The 17585-nt window shown below is 36.7% G+C and overlaps 2 protein-coding genes and 1 long non-coding RNA gene across 4 annotated transcripts; all 3 read right to left on the reverse strand.

Annotated features, from left to right (window-relative positions):
* Window positions 1–707: 707 nt before the first annotated feature.
* Window positions 708–12284, reverse strand: LOC135789035 (single-strand DNA endonuclease ASTE1-like). Of its 2 annotated transcripts, none has more exons than XM_065298606.1 (5): window positions 12178–12284; window positions 4374–5685; window positions 4087–4294; window positions 3741–3888; window positions 708–1870 (listed from the first exon to the last, which is right to left on the reverse strand). In XM_065298606.1, the coding sequence occupies exons 2-5, from the start codon at window positions 5673–5675 to the stop codon at window positions 1447–1449; spliced, it is 2082 nt and encodes a 693-aa protein (XP_065154678.1). In that variant the 5' UTR covers window positions 5676–5685; window positions 12178–12284; the 3' UTR covers window positions 708–1446. The 2 variants fall into 2 exon arrangements, with proteins under 2 accessions (XP_065154678.1, XP_065154677.1); XM_065298605.1 differs by having other exon boundaries at window positions 4374–5723; window positions 12178–12279.
* On the reverse strand, window positions 6857–8732 carry LOC135728110 (uncharacterized). The gene is made up of 2 exons (XR_012334776.1): window positions 8364–8732; window positions 6857–8203 (listed from the first exon to the last, which is right to left on the reverse strand). It is a non-coding gene; the product is annotated as an uncharacterized lncRNA (long non-coding RNA).
* Window positions 12285–12957: 673 nt separating the features above from the next.
* On the reverse strand, window positions 12958–16669 carry LOC135717758 (single-strand DNA endonuclease ASTE1-like). Its single transcript, XM_065239937.2, has 4 exons — window positions 15368–16669; window positions 15058–15265; window positions 14684–14831; window positions 12958–14451 (listed from the first exon to the last, which is right to left on the reverse strand). Exons 1-4 carry the CDS (start codon window positions 16667–16669, stop codon window positions 14139–14141), a joined length of 1971 nt encoding a protein of 656 aa, XP_065096009.1. The 3' UTR covers window positions 12958–14138.
* Window positions 16670–17585: the final 916 nt, after the last annotated feature.

The following is a 17585-nucleotide window of genomic DNA, read 5'->3' on the forward strand; positions in this document are numbered from 1 at the left end:
AAAAACTGGGGCCTCATTTATAAAGTGCTGCATAGAAACCATCCTACATTTTACGACCATTTATCAAAAATGCGTTTGAGTGATTCATAAACTGAACTTTTGCGCAGAAAATGTGGGTACTCTTTTCTTTCAGATGTGAAATTTATAAATTTCAAATGATCTTAAACTTGTGCGCAGCAGAGCAGTTTCAGACCTCCGCCTTTAAACGATGGCTAATTAATGTCATAGACATATAAAGAGCGCTTGTCAATGTTTAAACCAAATTTCGAGCAGCAAGTATGGCTTATATTTCCAAAAACATGCAGCAACCAGACAAGCAAAAGTGCGTACGTCTGCTCAGACCCTGATGCGGGGCATCCAGGGGTTAAGCACTTTTCCATGTCAAATATGGACTTTGAAGTGGATTTTCGCGTACACCCACTTTACAATCAAATTTGTGCGTATGCACGCTTTATAAATGAGGCTCTTGGTCTCTAAATATCACCCTTTCAAAAAGTATACATATCTGTACCTAAGTGGTACATGCCCTTTATAAAGGGTACTGCCCCACCCAAGTGACAACTTGGGACTATTTTCAACAATTTTTTTCTGACAGTTTTAAGTACAAGTAAAAACACTATCAAGTAAAATGTTTCTATTCATCCAAAATTAGAAAAGTTATTTTCTCATTATTATTAGAGTTCAACACTTATACTGTAGGCTTACAATCACACTGTATTTTTTGTTTTAATAAAATTAAACACACAACGATTGTTAAATCTAAACCTATTGTAAAAGCTCAGTGAATGAACTTGTATTTCTGTGTCGCAGAAATTAACACAAGGTAAGTGATTTTCTCATACTGCTAGTATTTTGTGTATTGCCATTTTTTTAATAAATGTGTATTTTAACACACATGCAAAGCAGTGGCGGCCGTTGACTTCTTTTATTGAGGGCACCCGATGCAGAGTTCACCACAACATGTATGTAGCCCGTCGTGTGTGTGACTCCTTTTTTCAAAATAAGTCACTGCTGCAGACACGTCTAAAGGGTTTATGATAAAAGAGATGCTCACGTTTGCCAGATACTCGTATAATCTCATGCGTAATCAGAGTTTACTGTTAAGGGAGTGTCTTGCGTGTATTTTGTGAATGTGAGCGTCTCTTTAATCATAAACGGTTTTGATGAGTGTGCAGCAGGCACTTATTTTGACAAAACACGTGATGCACATGGTTCACATGACGTAACAAACAAATAAACGCGAGCAGCACACATGACACTCCAAACACTGAATTAGCGCCCCTCAGATGAGCAGTCACAAGCCGCCACTGATGCAAAGCCTTTCAACATTTGAAAGTGTAACTATACGAGTATTCATTTTCGGTAAGTTCCCCCATCCCACATTTCAATTGTCCCTACAACCCTGAGCACAAGTGTTATTTAAATATATTTGAAAATCGAACATATTTAATCAAAGCATCTCCTTTCAGATTTCTTCGAGGGATGCTTAGCATTGCGTGCTTTGGCCTTGTGTCTGGTACGAATAGTGGAACATTCAAGTGTGTTTGTCTTGTGATCTTTACCCTTCCTCTTTTTTCCAGTGACTTCATCGTAGTCATCATTATCTTCATTCATCAGATGTTCAAAGCAACTGCTCAGTTCATCTTCAGACTGATTCATGCATTTGTCGCTCTGCGTTTTGTCGAAAGCTTTGCTCATGTGACCGGTACTGATTCTGCTGACAACATCTTCATCCAACAAACTCAGAACCGCATTTCTCAACTGTCCGAATAGCTTCTCGGCTTTGGAGCACGTCGCCAGCAGAGACTCTGGTGTGATGCCTCTTTCAAATTCTCGAACTGCCTGATGAACCAGCGTTCCAAAGTATAACCTAAATTCCAAAGATGAAATGCTCTGTTATTCTAAAGCATTTGATATAGTAGTTAAACTAAATGACTGTATTTTAATCTGAATACTACATGTAATTCAACACAGTAAACTTGATGTTCCATTTTCACATCCACTCGTGTTTTTTTAGACTAATTGGGTGCAACTTATTTAAATCAGCATGTCAGACGAAATAGATAACATTGCATATTTTTAAACTACGCTCTGAAATGCTTGATTCTGATTGGTCAGTGACTTTCCGTAGTTTGGTTTCTGTGCGATAACAAAGTCCTTTTAAGGAAGTTGTGTCACTGTGCCGCCATATTTGCAATGCCTCCAGAAACAAGACCTGCCGATTCTGCCTACGAACTCCCTCTCTCAAAGCAGTGTTTCCCAACATTTTTCACTTCAAGGCCAACCACAACAATATTTGAAGGCCCCCCACTCCCTCAATTTTTTCCACATAAAATTAAATATAGCTTGGAAATACTAGACAGATGTATATTCGCTACTAAAATGGCCTACAAATAAGAAACATTTAGATTTTTGCTTGTTTTTGCTTATTTTAATGTTTGTTTTGTCAATTTTTTGTATAATTTTAGGTCATCTTGAGGCCCCCTTGGAAATCTGCTAAACCCCCCTGTGTGCCCCGGCCCCCTGGTTGGGAAACACTGTCTCATTGTCTCACAGAGGATTCCATTGTTGGCGATTAGTTCTTTTTACTGGGAGTCGGGACTAGAGTTGCCAAATCTGCCCCCCATTCATATTAATACCAGTGACTATTGTTGTTAATATAATTTTTTTAGTAAAGTACATTTTTTCCCAAGACAAACACTCTGATAAAGCACAGAAGCTTGGAATATTTACTTAAAATATTCAAGTAGTGTCTGCCTCTGTGTTGCACAGGCCAGCTGACAAGTGACATCATTGTGTCGCAAGAGCCATTCGAAATTTAAAAAAGCAGTCTGATCTCACGATACTTTAATTCCAGTTGTCAGTCCGTCTGTAAAACCCTGCATGTGGTTGACCCGCCTATCGACACGTGTCTTCATTCAGATATGGTTTAAAGCTATCCGCCCTGAGCAGGAAAGACAAGTAGGTGAAGTAAAAAGATTAAGAACACATTCATGTTTTAAATTCCTATTTAGTCTTGCCTAACCATGCAATGGATTTATAACAAACACTGCAGTCCAAATCCCTAGATTCAGTTTTAGTCCAGTGTGTTTTGTTAGGAATGCTTGTACACATTAATAATCACAATCTTTCATATGTGTTCAAAAAAATGAACACATTTGTACATGCAAGATGTTGTGTGACTCCTGCTGGCATTTTAAAACAATACACATTAGGTCTAATATTTGCATATTTAGAGAATTATTGATGTATTTTGGTATGTTTACCTATGGAGTCTGATTATTCCTTAGTTTTTAAACAAACTAGAAAATCTGTTTAGATGTTTGTTATAGTTTATCTGACAGCTATGTTGGTTTTATTCATAATTAAAAATTTTAACATTTTGTTTATACCTACATTTAAGCAGAGCCATTGAATGTTTTTTATAAACGGGATGACAGGGCCCCCTCACAAAGTTGCTTAGTGCCCCCAGAAGGCCAGGATCGACTCTGACTACAAGTCATCTTGACCGGTGCAGTTTAATACTTACAAAAATTCAACGGTTTCATTGTTTAAACACTGAACTTGCTTGAATGCCTCTTGACCTAAAGCTGCTAATGTTTTTTTTTTGTCGTAGAAGGTTTACATGACAAAATTACCATACTACTATAGTAAAAGTTTATTGTTTCACACTGCATACTGTTTTTCTGTGTATTGTATTCTCTTTTGAACATAACCAATCATGAAATGAAATGCTGTACCGTGCACACTCTGGTTCAGGAAGTGGACGACACAGTAACTGATTGAGACAGAGACTCCACCGCAGACAGGACTGCCATTGGCTGTACAGATAAGCCACCTCATGATCCAAATAAATTTTTCCTCGACCTTTCCGCTTTAACTGTCTGTCTAAACCCCAAAAATGTCACACACATTTAAACATACAAGTACTAAAAAAATAGGACAAAATGTTGCAGACATAAAAGCTCAATTTGTCAGATGTCTCAGTCTTTTATGTTTAATAATGTTAGTGAAGGAACCATTGTATTATACTGTTGACAGATGCACCATAGATAGCAAAATATTGATGTATTATGACATCAATACCTATTTGTGTCCTGGCCAGGGTGTTTAGCCGTCCGTAGACCATTCCCAGTAGGAGACCCCAAAGATGCAGGAGGTTCGGCTGAGGCTTTGCATTTACCAGCCAGTAGCGTGTCGCAAACACCTGGAGCTGCAAGTGAAGCGGGATCCCTCTGACAGATGACACATCCAAAGTTTCCAAGAGGATCTGAAGACGCAAGGGGTGTGGTTCCTAGACATTAGACAAACACATATCCAAAATTAAGGGAATATGAAATCCACATATGGATTGTGTGTTATCAGTTTTTTACCTTCCATAATGTTTCCAGTCGAAGTCCTTCTTTTACTTTAGTCTCTATAGCTTCAACTTCTGAACTGGTTAGAGTTAATCCCTGTCTGTCGTACTCTGTTACATAGCACTTGTCTGTACCAGTAGATGCTTTAGCAGCTGCCACAAGTTTGTCCTCCGTTTGTAGTTCCCCCAACAATACTAAACCGTAAACCACTTGTCGTATGGGACGAGAGGTTTCGTTGCTACTGGGTTGCTGAAAATCTTCAACCTGAGGGTTCAGCATAACCCTTTTCAAGGCCAGTATATCAACAATGAAAGAGCCTATCTTTCCTTCATGCAGGTGCTTTAAGGTCCACGTAGGCAGGGCTCGCAGTGGACCTGTACAGGTTGCTGGTGTTTTTGAAAGAAAGTATTGAGCAAGAGAACCTTTGGTGAGCTTATACTCTTTAATGCCTTTAAACAAGGCTTCACGGACAGTAACTTTCTCCTCATTGTCTGTCATTAGCTTGAGAACACCATCTATGGCTGCTTCTGGGCCAGGGAATTTGGATAGCCAGGTGAGCAAACCATCAATATGGGAGAAGTCCCCACTTCTCACCGAATACGCCTCCCACCTGAGATGAATGATTTTTTGAAGATTCATGTAATCATTTCCTAAAATGCATGCAAAAATCGCGAGAAGATCCTTGTTCATGTGGTTGAAAGATGCACATAATCTTTCCACCGTAAAATGTTTGGTTAGGATGTATTTTTTGTTTGTACCTCTGTTTACTTTTACATTTCTCCACCAAAATTTTCCAGTAGGCAAGATTCCTCTCTTGATGTTGAATATATAGAAATCTCTGTTATTGGACAGAACTGGACAATCCCATTGGTTAGCCAAAGCAGCGATTTCCCAATCAGCCTCTTCAACGCATTGAACAAATGGCACCTTGAGTTTATGAACAGTTTGTATGAACACATTTTTAATAAGAAGTGGGAAGCATGTCCCCTCCCGGCCTTTAAAAAGCTCATTTGCCCTTTTAATTTTGTCCTTTTTTCGTGCCTTGAGGGTCTCAAGTGCTTTGTCAGTGTGGTCGGCCCCACCATCGATTACAACGTATGGCTGAATATCACAGTGTCTGAGGTTGGTGAAAAACTGTGTGAGCAAATCTTCAAAGGCCTCATATTCTCCTCCATGTATCTGGTCCAGTTTAAAGTATAAGTACAGGTTGTGATACAAGTTACATCCATCGATTATGAGTTTACTGTCTCTAAAAGATAAATTTCGTAAAATGCCTGTGTTATTCCCAATGAAGCTCTTTAGTTCCTGGACTCCCATGCCGAATATACTGTAGGTTATAGTGTCAAACAAATAATCTACTATAACCTGAAACACAAAAACATTTTGCGTTATGCGTTTGTCATTTTTATAGTTTGTTGTGTCATTTCATCTGTTTCTACATCTCCCTTTGGCTTAGAATCTTGTGTTAGCAATACAAAGGTCAGGGAATCGGTTACCAGGTAACAAACATAATGATACAAATTAATTTTATTATAGATTAAAGCAGCGTAAATGCGTAAATATTTGGATAAATGCAGCGTAAATGCGTAAATGTTTGGATAGAAGCAGCCTAAATGCGTAAATGTTCGGATAAAAGCAGCCTAAATGCGCAAATGTTTGGATAAAAGCAGCCTAAATGAGTAAATGTTTGAATAAAAGCATGCTGAATGCGTAACTGTTTGGATAAAAGCAGCCTAAATGCGTTAATGTTTGGAGAAAAGCAGCGTAAATGCGTAAATGTTTGGATAAAAGCATGCTGAATGCGTAACTGCCCAGGTGAAAAAAAATTATATTAAAAATATACTTTAAAAAAGTGTACTAAGTATATTTTCTAGATTTTGTACTATTTTCGTCAAATCCAAGTATAGTTAAGTGTACTCAATTATGTATTAACTTCAACTTAACACCTATTTGATTACACTTCAAGTGTAAATAGTATGCTAAAATGGAACAACTTTTTTTAAACTTCAAGTGCACTAAAATACACTCCTGAAAATCAAGATTCATGAGTAATTAAGCACACTTACAGTACAATTGCATTGTATTGCCATTTTAATGGAAATACACTTAAAAAGCCATTGCAGCACAAATTATAGTTGCGTTTAAGTACATTTTGTGCATACTGCTATCATACTTATAATTAGTATAAACTATGTTAATTTAGTATGCTTCTGTAATATTTCAAGTGCTCTACAAATGCACTTCCTAACTATTTTTAGTGCTTTTAAAGTGTCCCACTATGACAATAATAATGTTTTTAAAGTGAAGTTCAATTACAACCTAAATATCATAAAGACGTACTTTCAGTGCAATATTATTATAGTGTATTTTTATATTTTAAGTATATTTAATTTGTACTTTTATCCCCATTTTGTTATACTTAAGCATGAATATTGCAATTACACTACAAGTGTATTATATAAAAATTCAGTTCAAATGCACACAAACAGATTACAAACTGCATTTCAAAAAAGGATCTTTATTATTGACACAAAAGTAACACACAAAACAGATATTGGCAAAATGGGAACCTTAAACAGTCGACTTTCTTTGAAATGCCGGGAAGAGAACAATTGCGAACAACTTGTACTATATGCACATCTAGCTCTGATTTGAACTACTGGAGGCCTTGTAACTGGCATTGTTGCACTTCCTCCGTAGAAGGTCCCGGATCTCTGCCACCTCGATGTTGGGAAATCACTCCCTCACTGCATCTGTAAAACAGGAAAGAGACATTTCAATTTTATTTATATAGCGCTTTTCACAATTTGTAGTTGTTTCAAAGCAGCTTTACATTAAAAGAAGCAGGGGAAACATAGAAAAATCAACAGACAATATAAGTAGCAAAATACAGCGGCTATGAATAAACTTTACAAGCGAGCAAATTAATAATGTCTCGTATAAAAGAGGGTGCTAAGTTAAGCCAATGTTGGTTGACTCCCCGAGGTTGAAAAACCCCTAGGAGAAAAACCTCAGGGAGGAACAAAAAGTCCTAGGAGGAAAAGATATACACATATATATATGGGATGTAAACGGATAAGGAGATTTAGCGGGTTCCGTCGGTAGTCAGGCATCGGCTGGGCATCACGTTGAAGGGCAGCCAGTAGATCAGTGGTGTGTTGACCTCCACGGCAGCCGGAACTGGTCCGTTTGTCTCAATGTCCTCGGGTTTGAGGACGAGACAGGGAGAGAGAAACAAAATCCTATTAGTGTAGGGGCCATTCACATGTAATGCAAGTGTTACACAGTGTTGTGTTTTAATATATGCTCGGTTCCAGACAGGCTAGCTATTGCGGCATTAGTAAATTACCTAGACAAGTTATGTGAATGCTTTGTTCTGTACAAGCTAACTTTTGCGAGATAAGTATAATATACTAGTCAAAATATGTGAATGCTTTGTTAAAGAAAAAATTCTTAAAGAATAATTCCGGTATTAAACACTTTGAGTCTCATTTCTGGTTTGTTTTGGATGAACTACAGTGTTGGTCACTGAAATTTTGACAATGGGTCATGTCTTGACTTTTTGACTTGTTTAGAAGCGTCTCTTGACTGCTTCAGAATGGAGGTCAAGGGCCATGCACAAGCATGTCATTAAAACAACACTTAACGTTCATTTTTAAAACCGAGTGGTTTGTGGTTTTCGTTGATGATTAAAAACAAGTAGTGTAGCAAAATACAGTTTCTGTCGTGTTTTATTTGGCATTTTGTAAAGTTCCATTGACTTCTCTTGGAAATGAGACTCAAAGTGTTAAATGGCAGAATTATCCTTTAATGCAGTGGTTCTCAATCCTGTTCCTGGGGACCCCCTGCTCTGCACATTTTGTATGTATTCCTTATCTAACACACCTGACTCTAATCATCAGCTCATTAGATGAGAGCTCCATGAACTAAGCAAAGTGTGTCAGGTTAGAGAGACATACAAAATGTGCAGAGCAGTGGGTCCCCAGGAACAAGATTGAGAACCACTGCTTTAATGGACCATTTCACCCGTAGAAACATTAATCTTTATTGAAAGTGTCTCATATTTGTAGTGGAAATGTAACATACATTTCGAATTTGGTGCCTATTTGACTGAAAAAGGGGTGTTTGTAGTCTCACCCCCTCAACAAAGATATTGGACTTCCTTCTTTCAATGATGCAAAATGATGATTTTTACATCATTGAAAGAAGAAAGTGCAACACTGAAATCTGTATTTCTCCTGTCTCAGGAAATGATGCACGAACATTCAAAAACATGACTGGGGTTCTAAAGATACTAGGCTTAAAGGAATAGTCTACTCATTTTCAATATTAAAATATGTTATTATCTTAACTAAGAATTGTTGATACATCCCTCTATCATCTGTGTGCGTGCGCTGCGATGCTTCGATAGCATTTAGCTTAGCCCCATTCATTCAATGGTACCACTCAGAGATAAAGTTAGAAGTGACCAGACACATCAACGTTTTTCCTATTTAAGATGAGTAGTTATTTTGGTGGTACAAAATAAAACGTAGCGCTTTTCTAAGCGGATTTAAAAGAGGAACTATATTTTATGGCATAATAGCACTTTTGGGAGTACTTCAACTCGCCTGAAAAATCCGCTCCCCTTCTTCCTCTCATAATGGGAGAGGGAGGGTGTTACTGCGCCGAGTCGAAGTACTCACAAAAGTGCTGTTCCGCCATACAATATAGTTCCTCTTTTAAATCTGCTTAGAAAAGCGCTACGTTTTATTTTGTACCACCAAACTTGCTCGTATAACTACTTGTCTTAAATAGGAAAAGTGTTGATGTGTTTGGTCACTTCTAACTTTATCTCTAAATGGTACCATTAAATGAATGGGGCTAAGCTAAATGCTATCGAAGTGTCGCAGCGCGCTCCAGCGCTTACGTGCACGCACACAGATGATAGAGGGATGTATCAACAATTCTTAGTTAAGGTAATAACATATTTTAATATTGAAAATGAGTAGACTATTCCTTTAATACAAATGGGTGAAGTGTCCCTTTAGATTTAAAGTGATTGACTGTGTCTGATTCACAGACATCAGTTGGCAAATCATTTCAGAGCTTAGACACTTTTGATATTCTAGGAATAATTAAGAGACCAGAATTTTGCGACCGCAGTGTACGTGTTGGATTGTATTCTGATATTAATTCTCTAAGATACGAAGGTGCTGGGCCATTTAAGGTTTTATAGGTGATTAATAGTATTTTTAATTGTATGCGATATTTGACTGGTAGCCAGAATGACATGGGCATGAATTAAAACAAGATTAATGATTAAACTTACATCATTTTAACACAGAAACCTCTTCAGCATCAGCAAGGTCGACCACATGGTACATGACCTCTGTAAACACAAACATGGATAGACATCATATTAAAAAAGAAGGCAATCATACAACTTTAAAATATATTTTGACTCCAAGCTTCTTTACAACAGCATCTAACGTTAGTTTATCTTAAACTTAACGTGAAGCTGGCTTAAGTTGGTTACTAAACAGAATAAAGCTATTAAAACAGGCTTGCAAAATAAGCAGCATCTATCAGAACTACAGCAATGAGCTTTTAAACAACAAGAGATCGTCTATATCGTTTAAAATAGCAGAAAGAGCCATTTGCTACAGTTAGCTGAACATCTCCAACACAAGTAATCTTGCAGTTTTATTTAAGTTTTAAACATCGAATTGATTCGTTTATCAGGCATTTTGCATGTAACTTTGCTCACTGAAAAACCGCATGTTGAACTTACTAACGTTAAGTTACTGTGTACCGTCACAGTGATGTTTCCTGTGTGTGCTTTAAATTAAAACACTTCTCGCATAAAGACAAAAATAATCACAGTGAAGAACAAAATAGGAACAAATACGGAACAGATCTGCGCGATGTAGAGGAATGAAAGTCAAACTTACCTCAGCCGTACTGTTTAGCATGAAAACGAAAACCGAGTCACTCAGTAGCGGTTTGAATAATGCCGTTGATCCTGATTGGTGGGAATGAATGGGTGGGTGCAGGTGCATTCTGGGAATTGAAGTCTTTTGCCCTGGCGTTCACATGCTGCAGATGTAAATTTGACTACGAGTTCCAAGATGCATTGGATGTTTCAAATGTTTTTTTTTTCTTCATTATTTTGGATCCTCTGCTTGCACCTTATGTACTTTTTATAATCTGCGTTTTCACACGGATTTGTTCTTTATACTTTATCAATAATAAAAATATAAAATATTTTTATAAAATGTATAACGTTTACAAAACATGTTTAGTTGACAAACATGTTGACAGTTATTTTCAGTGATGCTCAGATTTTCTTAAATAAAAAAAACTTTATCAATTAAATCACATTAGCATAATAATACATGTATTTAGTAAACGCACTTGTAGATATATAATGTTTTTATCCAGTTTTTATGTTATGTGTGCTGCCTCGAACCTCCCACCCAGCTTTGAAAACAGAGACAGCACCTCTGTCATTAACCCTTCACACCTCACAACCAGCACTCCTCACATCCAGCTTTGAGGATTCCTGGAAACTTCCACCAGTTCCTATACACAAGGTTTCTGGATGTTTCACGAGTTTACTTCTGAGTACGTTTCCAAGCACTCTGCCTCATTTATCTGGCAAACCTAAAGTTTAGCAGGGATTTCCCATCCGTATTTGTCCGGATACAGCTCTTTTGATGCAGTGTATACATTTTATTATTCTAACGTATTTTATGAAAGTACTCTGATATGCAACTAAAAATACACTTATTTTAGAGTGTACCGTATAAAGTGTACAGAAGTCACACTTCTAATGAAGTGAGATCATAGTACACTTTAAAAAAGTAAATTAACAATTAATTTCCAAAAAATATACTTCCCATAAGTATATTGAATTGTCACTCTAAGTATGTCAAATTTAATACACTTAAAAAAAATAAACTTCTATACAATTTAAAATACATTGACAACAAAGTACACTTTCAAAAAGTACATTTAAAAAATAAATTAATTACTGGTAAATTAGTATACTTCTTTTTCTGGACTCTTAAGTTGAACTTAATTACATCTTTTTTTGAAGTATACTTTCAAAAAGTACAATTAAAAGATAATTGAATTTCTGGTAAATTAGTATACTTATTTTTGGACTCTTAAGTTGAACTTAATTACATCTTTTTTGAAGTATACTTTCAAAAAGTACACTTAAAAGATAATTGAATTACTGGTAAATTAGTGTACTTATTTTTTTGACTCTTAAGTTGAACTTAATTACATCTTTTTTGAAGTATACTTTCCAAAAGTACATTTTAAAAATAATTGAATTACTGGTAAATTAGTATACTTATTTTTTGGACTGTTAAGTTGAACTTAATTACATCTTTTTGGAAGTATACTTTTAAAAAGTACATATTAAATACTCTTTAAATTAAGTACAACAAGTAGAAGCATACTTGTTTTATACTTCATGTACTTCAATCATATTTCTAATACACTAAAGTATACTACTTTTTTACCTGGGTGTTTGGATAAAAGCAGCCTAAATGAGTAAATGTTTGGATAAAAGCAGCCTAAATGCGTAAATGTTTTGATTAAAACAGCCTAAATAAGTAATAAAAGCATGCTGAATGCGTAAATGTTTGGATAAAAGCAGCGTAAATGCGTAAATGTTTGGCTAAACATCTACCACAATTGTGTAAATCTACTTTTTGTTTTGTTTACCATATCATGTGTTGCATAACAATATGCCAGTGTTACAACTGCATTTTAATAAGAGTAAAATTGGGTTATAGCTCGAACATTGAATATTGAAACAACTTACCGTTTTTTCTATTTAGAAATCAATAAGAGGAAAGAAGGCTAAATCGTCATGAGGGCTTCTTGTATTTGCATAATCATCCGCCGCGACGCGCTTTATTTCTTATATATGAAATGGAGAGGAAACCGAAACTTACATGCGCGTGACGTCAGGCTTTCTCCATAATCGAAACTCAAAGTGGATTTGAGTGCTGCTATCTCTACATTCCTTACATTTGTGGATCTTAAGCGACTATATAAAAAAGCTATAGGATACATGTTAACATATCAAAAAACAACAACAACAACAAAATCGAACCTATGATTTTGTTTTTTTAACGCGATGAAAAGAGCTACAGGAACATCAATATCACATGTTTCTTAAATTTAGGGCGGCTAATGTCAAGTGTTGTTGCACCGTCCGTGACATATCTTATTTATTACTCACATTCCTTGAGACGTCATTATTCATTTAATCAAGAAAAACATTAACATTTATTAGCCAATCTATCATAGGGTTCAACACTTACTGTATACTGTAGGTCAAATGACTTTCTGTAAGTTTTTGGTAAATGAAATGTCATGATTGGTGAACAATACACTTGACAATTGTTTCATGCAATCCTTTGTTAAACCTAGGTGAATGAAGTTGTGTTTCTGTTGTATTTAGTGTTTCTTAACTGCATGGCATTAGCAGCACACAAGTTTGTGGGTTCAATTCTCAGGAAATGTATAATTTTTTGAATGCAATGCTGTGAATGAAAGCATCTGTCGAATGCATAAATATAAATTTAACATCTTTATTGTTATGTAGTACAATACAATTCTTATTTAGTTTCTTTCAATGAGAAGATGGATCGAAAGAGTAACAAACCTTTAAAGCAACACCAAAGAGTTTTTGTTTACCTTAAAATAACGTTTCCAAAAAAGTTTCACTCGAAACAGGGTGAACGGCACTTTCACATTCGCTTTGCAGGCCTCTATCGGCTAAAACCACACTAAAGAAGTTTCCAACCGTCGGGTCGCGGTCCTGTAGTTCGAGTGAAAACTACAAAAACGTGCTTTACGGCAGACCTACAATCCAATCAGAGCCAGCTTTGCTGCAGTAGGCTAAATTATTTACGACAGTGGTAATGGACATTTCCGCTTCCAACCTGTAGGGGGAGCAAAGAGCAAAAACTCTTTAGTGTTGCTTTAATTACAAAGATAATAAAACATTAACGAGTATACAATAAATGACAAACTAAAGAACATACAAGATATGAACAATAAGCAATAGTAAAAGGTCAGTTACAGTATAAAAGAACCCATATGCAATAAAAACAAAAAGTTTCACAAAATTATGTAGAGCAGGTAAAAAGTAACAGTGTCAAGTGGTTGTAACATATCAGATGTTAAGATTGCATTCACAAGTGATTTTCTCACACATTTGTTACTGTTCTGATACTTGTAGCCATTTTTAACACAGTGATTCACAAACTTTTACACCTTAAAGCCCCCCTATTGCCCACAAAATATTTGAAGGCCACCTCAATCACAATTTCTACCAAATAAAACATACAGATGTAAATTTGTTACAAAAATATCCAAACAATAAAACAAATTCACAATTTTTGGTTGTCTTAGCAAATTTTAATCTTTGTTTTGTCTTATATTTAATAATTGTAAGTCATCTTCAGGCCCCTTGGAAATTTGTGGAGGCCCCCTATAAGCTCTGGCCCCTGGTTAAAAAACAGCGTTTAAAAACATAAGTAAAACCTTTCAACATTTTCATTGGAAGCTTATAACTATAAGAGTTTTCAGAAGGTTCCCATCCCACCTTTAAATTGTCAGAGCAAAAGTGTTACTTAAAAACTTAACCTAAGATAAAAACCCAAGAAATCTAAGATATTTTATTATGTCAAAGCATCTCTTCAGGTGCTTTGGCCTTGTCTATGGTATGGATGGTGTAGGAACATTGAAGTATTGTGTGTTTGTCTTGTGATCTTAGGCCTTCCTCTGTTTTCCAGTGACTTCATCATAGTCATCATTATCTTCATGCATCAGATGTTTAAAGCAACTGCTCAGCTCTTCTACAGACTGATTCATGCATTTGTCGCTCTGTGTATAGTTGGAAGCTCTGTTCATGTGACCGGTACTGATTTTCCTGACATCATCTTCATCCAACAAACTCAGAACCGCATCTCTCAACTGTCTGAATAGCTTCTCAGCTTTAGAGCCCATCGGCAGCAGAGACTCTGGTGTGATGCCTCTCTTAAACACCCAGACGGCCTGATGAACTAGTGTTCCACGGTACAACCTAAATATCAGAGATAAAATGCTCTGTTATATGACAACATTTAGAAGTAGTATAAACTGGCTGATCGTATATACCTTATAACAAAACACCATACTGCTGTATGAAAGGTTTATTGTTTTTCGTAATGCATACAATTTTTTTCTGTAAGTGTGGTATATGGTAGTATTTTATTGTCAGGCATTTACAATGTAAGTCAAGGCTTATCAGTATTTGTAATGAAAGGCTGCTGTACCGTGCACACTCTGGTTCAGGAAGTGGCCGACACAGTAAGCGATTGAGACAGAAACTCCACCACAAACAAGACTGCCATTGGCTGTACAGATGAGCCACCTCACGGTCCAAATCGATCATTCCTTGACTCTTTAGTTTCAACTCCGTCTCTAAACCCCCCAAAATGTAAACAATACATGTATAATCCAGCGTCTGACATAAAAAACAGACATTATGTAAGGTAATTTAAATTGCCACACTAGCAGAAATCTTTTGAGAAGCTCTTCTGAAGGAGCTTTATATTCAATCTTTACTTTGATGTATTTAATTGTATTTAATTGTTGACAGGTGCAACATCTTTAGAAAGCAAGGTATTATATATTATGACATCAGTACCTATTAGTTTCCTGGCCGGGGTTTTTAGCCGTCCGTAGACCATCCCCAGCAGGAGACCCCAAAGATGCAGGAGGTTCGGCTGAGGCTTTGCATTTACCAGCCAGTAATGCGTCACAAACACCTGGAACTGCAGGTGAAGAGGGATATGTCTGACAGATGACACATCCAAAGTTTTCAAGAGGATCTGAAGACGCAAGATGTGTGGTTCCTATAGAGACATTAAAACTAATGAAGACTCGAATTCATAAATCCAAATGTGGATTTTTGTAAAGAAAAGATAACATCAAGCTTGTGCAAACACAATTATTACCTCTGCTAATGTTTCCAGTCGAAGTCCTTCTTTTACTTTAGTCTCTATAGCTTTAACTTTTGAACTGGTTAAAGTTAACCCCTCTCTGTCGTACTCTGTTACATAGCACTTGTCTGTAGCAGTAGATGTTTTAGCAGCTGCCACAAGTTTGTCCTCCGTTTGTTGTTCCCCCAACAACACTAAACCGTAAAGCACTTGTCGTATGGCACAAGAAACTTCACTGCTGCTGGGTTGCTGAAAATCTTCAACCTGAGGGTTCATCATAACCGTTTTAAGTAACAATATGTTGATAATAAACGAGCCCATCTTTCCTTCATGCAGCTGCATCAGAATCCACGTAGGCAGGGCTTGCAGTGGACCTGTACAGGCTATCGGTGTTTTTGAGTTGAAGAATTGGGCAAGAGAACTTTTGGTGAGCTCATACTGTTTGATGCCTTTAAACAGAGCTTCACGGAAAGTAACTTTCTCCTCCTCGTCTGTCATTAGCTGGAGAACACCATCTATGGCTGCTTCTGGACCTTCAAACTTGGATAAACAGCGTAGCAAACCATCAATACAGGCAAATTTTGGACCATGCACTGAGTACTCAGTCTTCCAGAGATGCTTGATGTTTTGCAATTTCACATAATCATTACCTAGAATGCATGCAAGGACTGGAAGAAGATCCCTGTTCATGTGGTTGAAAGATGCACATAATCTTTCTACCGTAAAATGTTTGGTTAGGATGTATTTCTTCTTTGTGTATCTGTTCACCTTGACGTTAGTCCACAAAAAATGTTCAGCAGGCAAGAGCCCTGCCTTGAGGTTGAATATATAGAAATCACTGTCATTGGACAGAACTGGACAATTCCACTGGTTAGCCAAAGCAGCAATCTCCCCATCGGCCTCTTCAAAACACTGAACAAATGGCACCTTGAGTTTATGAAGGGTCTGGGCGAACACATATTTAGTGAGAAGCGGTAGGCACATCCCCTTCTTTCCTACAGACAGCTCATTGGCTGTTTTTATTTTATCCTCATATCGTGACTTGAGGGTCTCAAGTTTTTTGTCAGTGTAGTCACCACCACCATCGATTACAACGTATGGCTCTATATCACAGTCTTTGAGGTTGGTAAAAAACTGTGTCATCTGATCTTCAAAGGCATCATATTCTCCTCCATGCTTCTGATCCAGTTCAGACTTGAAGTACAGGTTGAAGTACAAGTTACATCCATCGATTATTAGTTTCCTGTCTCTAAAAGACCACTTCCTTAAAATGTTTTGTTTATTCTCAATGTAAGCAGTCAGTCCCTGGACTCCCATGCTGAATATGCTGTAAGTATTGTAAATTGTAAATAATGTAAAATAATGTGAAAGTATTTACTGTAACTTCACTATTTACATTTTTAAAAGTACCTTGGGGTGTTTGTTAGCACTACTTAATTGTATTCATTGTTACAAGTAAAAAAAATTATAATTTTCTGATTTAGTAAAACATTCCATGTTTTGCTGACATCATAGTGTAGACAATATTCAGCCTTGACTTATTCAACTTAAAGCATTAGCGTGAGTGCCCCTTTTTGCTTACCATACAAATATTAAAGTAAAAATATGTATCAATGCAAAATTTAATGAAGAAAATGGTTTCCTTCCACTGGAAAAAATAGTCCCTGACTGTGAACAGCAATAGAATGTTATAACACATAGAGCCCTATCTTGCACCCAGCGCAATTGACTTTGTCAGTGACGCATGTATCATTTGTATTTTGCACCGACGCACAGCAGGTTTTTCCCTCCACAGATGCACGTCGGCAAACTAGGGAATGAACTTGCGCTCCCTGGGCGGTTCAGCGCAAAAAAGGAGGCGTGTTCCGGCGCAAACCATCCCTGATGCTATTTTGCAGTTTCAAAAAACAATTGCGCCACTGACCAAAAAAAACTAGTCTAAAGTCAGTGGCGCGTCGCGCGTGGTTCATTATGCTATTTTAAGGGCGCATGCTTGACCATAATGTATAGCGTGCACAACGCACACACACTTTGCATCTAATCTACACAGATGCAACAGTTATTTTTGCAAATCATAAATTGTTACAATAAAAAAATTAACACATGAGATAAGGGGAATCATAGTGGTGATAGTTTTTATTTATTTTGTGTCGCTGTGTTAAAAAATTCTCATGCAAATAACGATTAAAATATTTTCATAAGTTTGTTGTGTGGCTGTATTACGTTTATTTTA

This window comes from Paramisgurnus dabryanus, chromosome 13, assembly GCF_030506205.2.
Source record: "Paramisgurnus dabryanus chromosome 13, PD_genome_1.1, whole genome shotgun sequence".
In the NCBI taxonomy this organism is placed as follows: Eukaryota; Metazoa; Chordata; class Actinopteri; order Cypriniformes; family Cobitidae; genus Paramisgurnus; species Paramisgurnus dabryanus.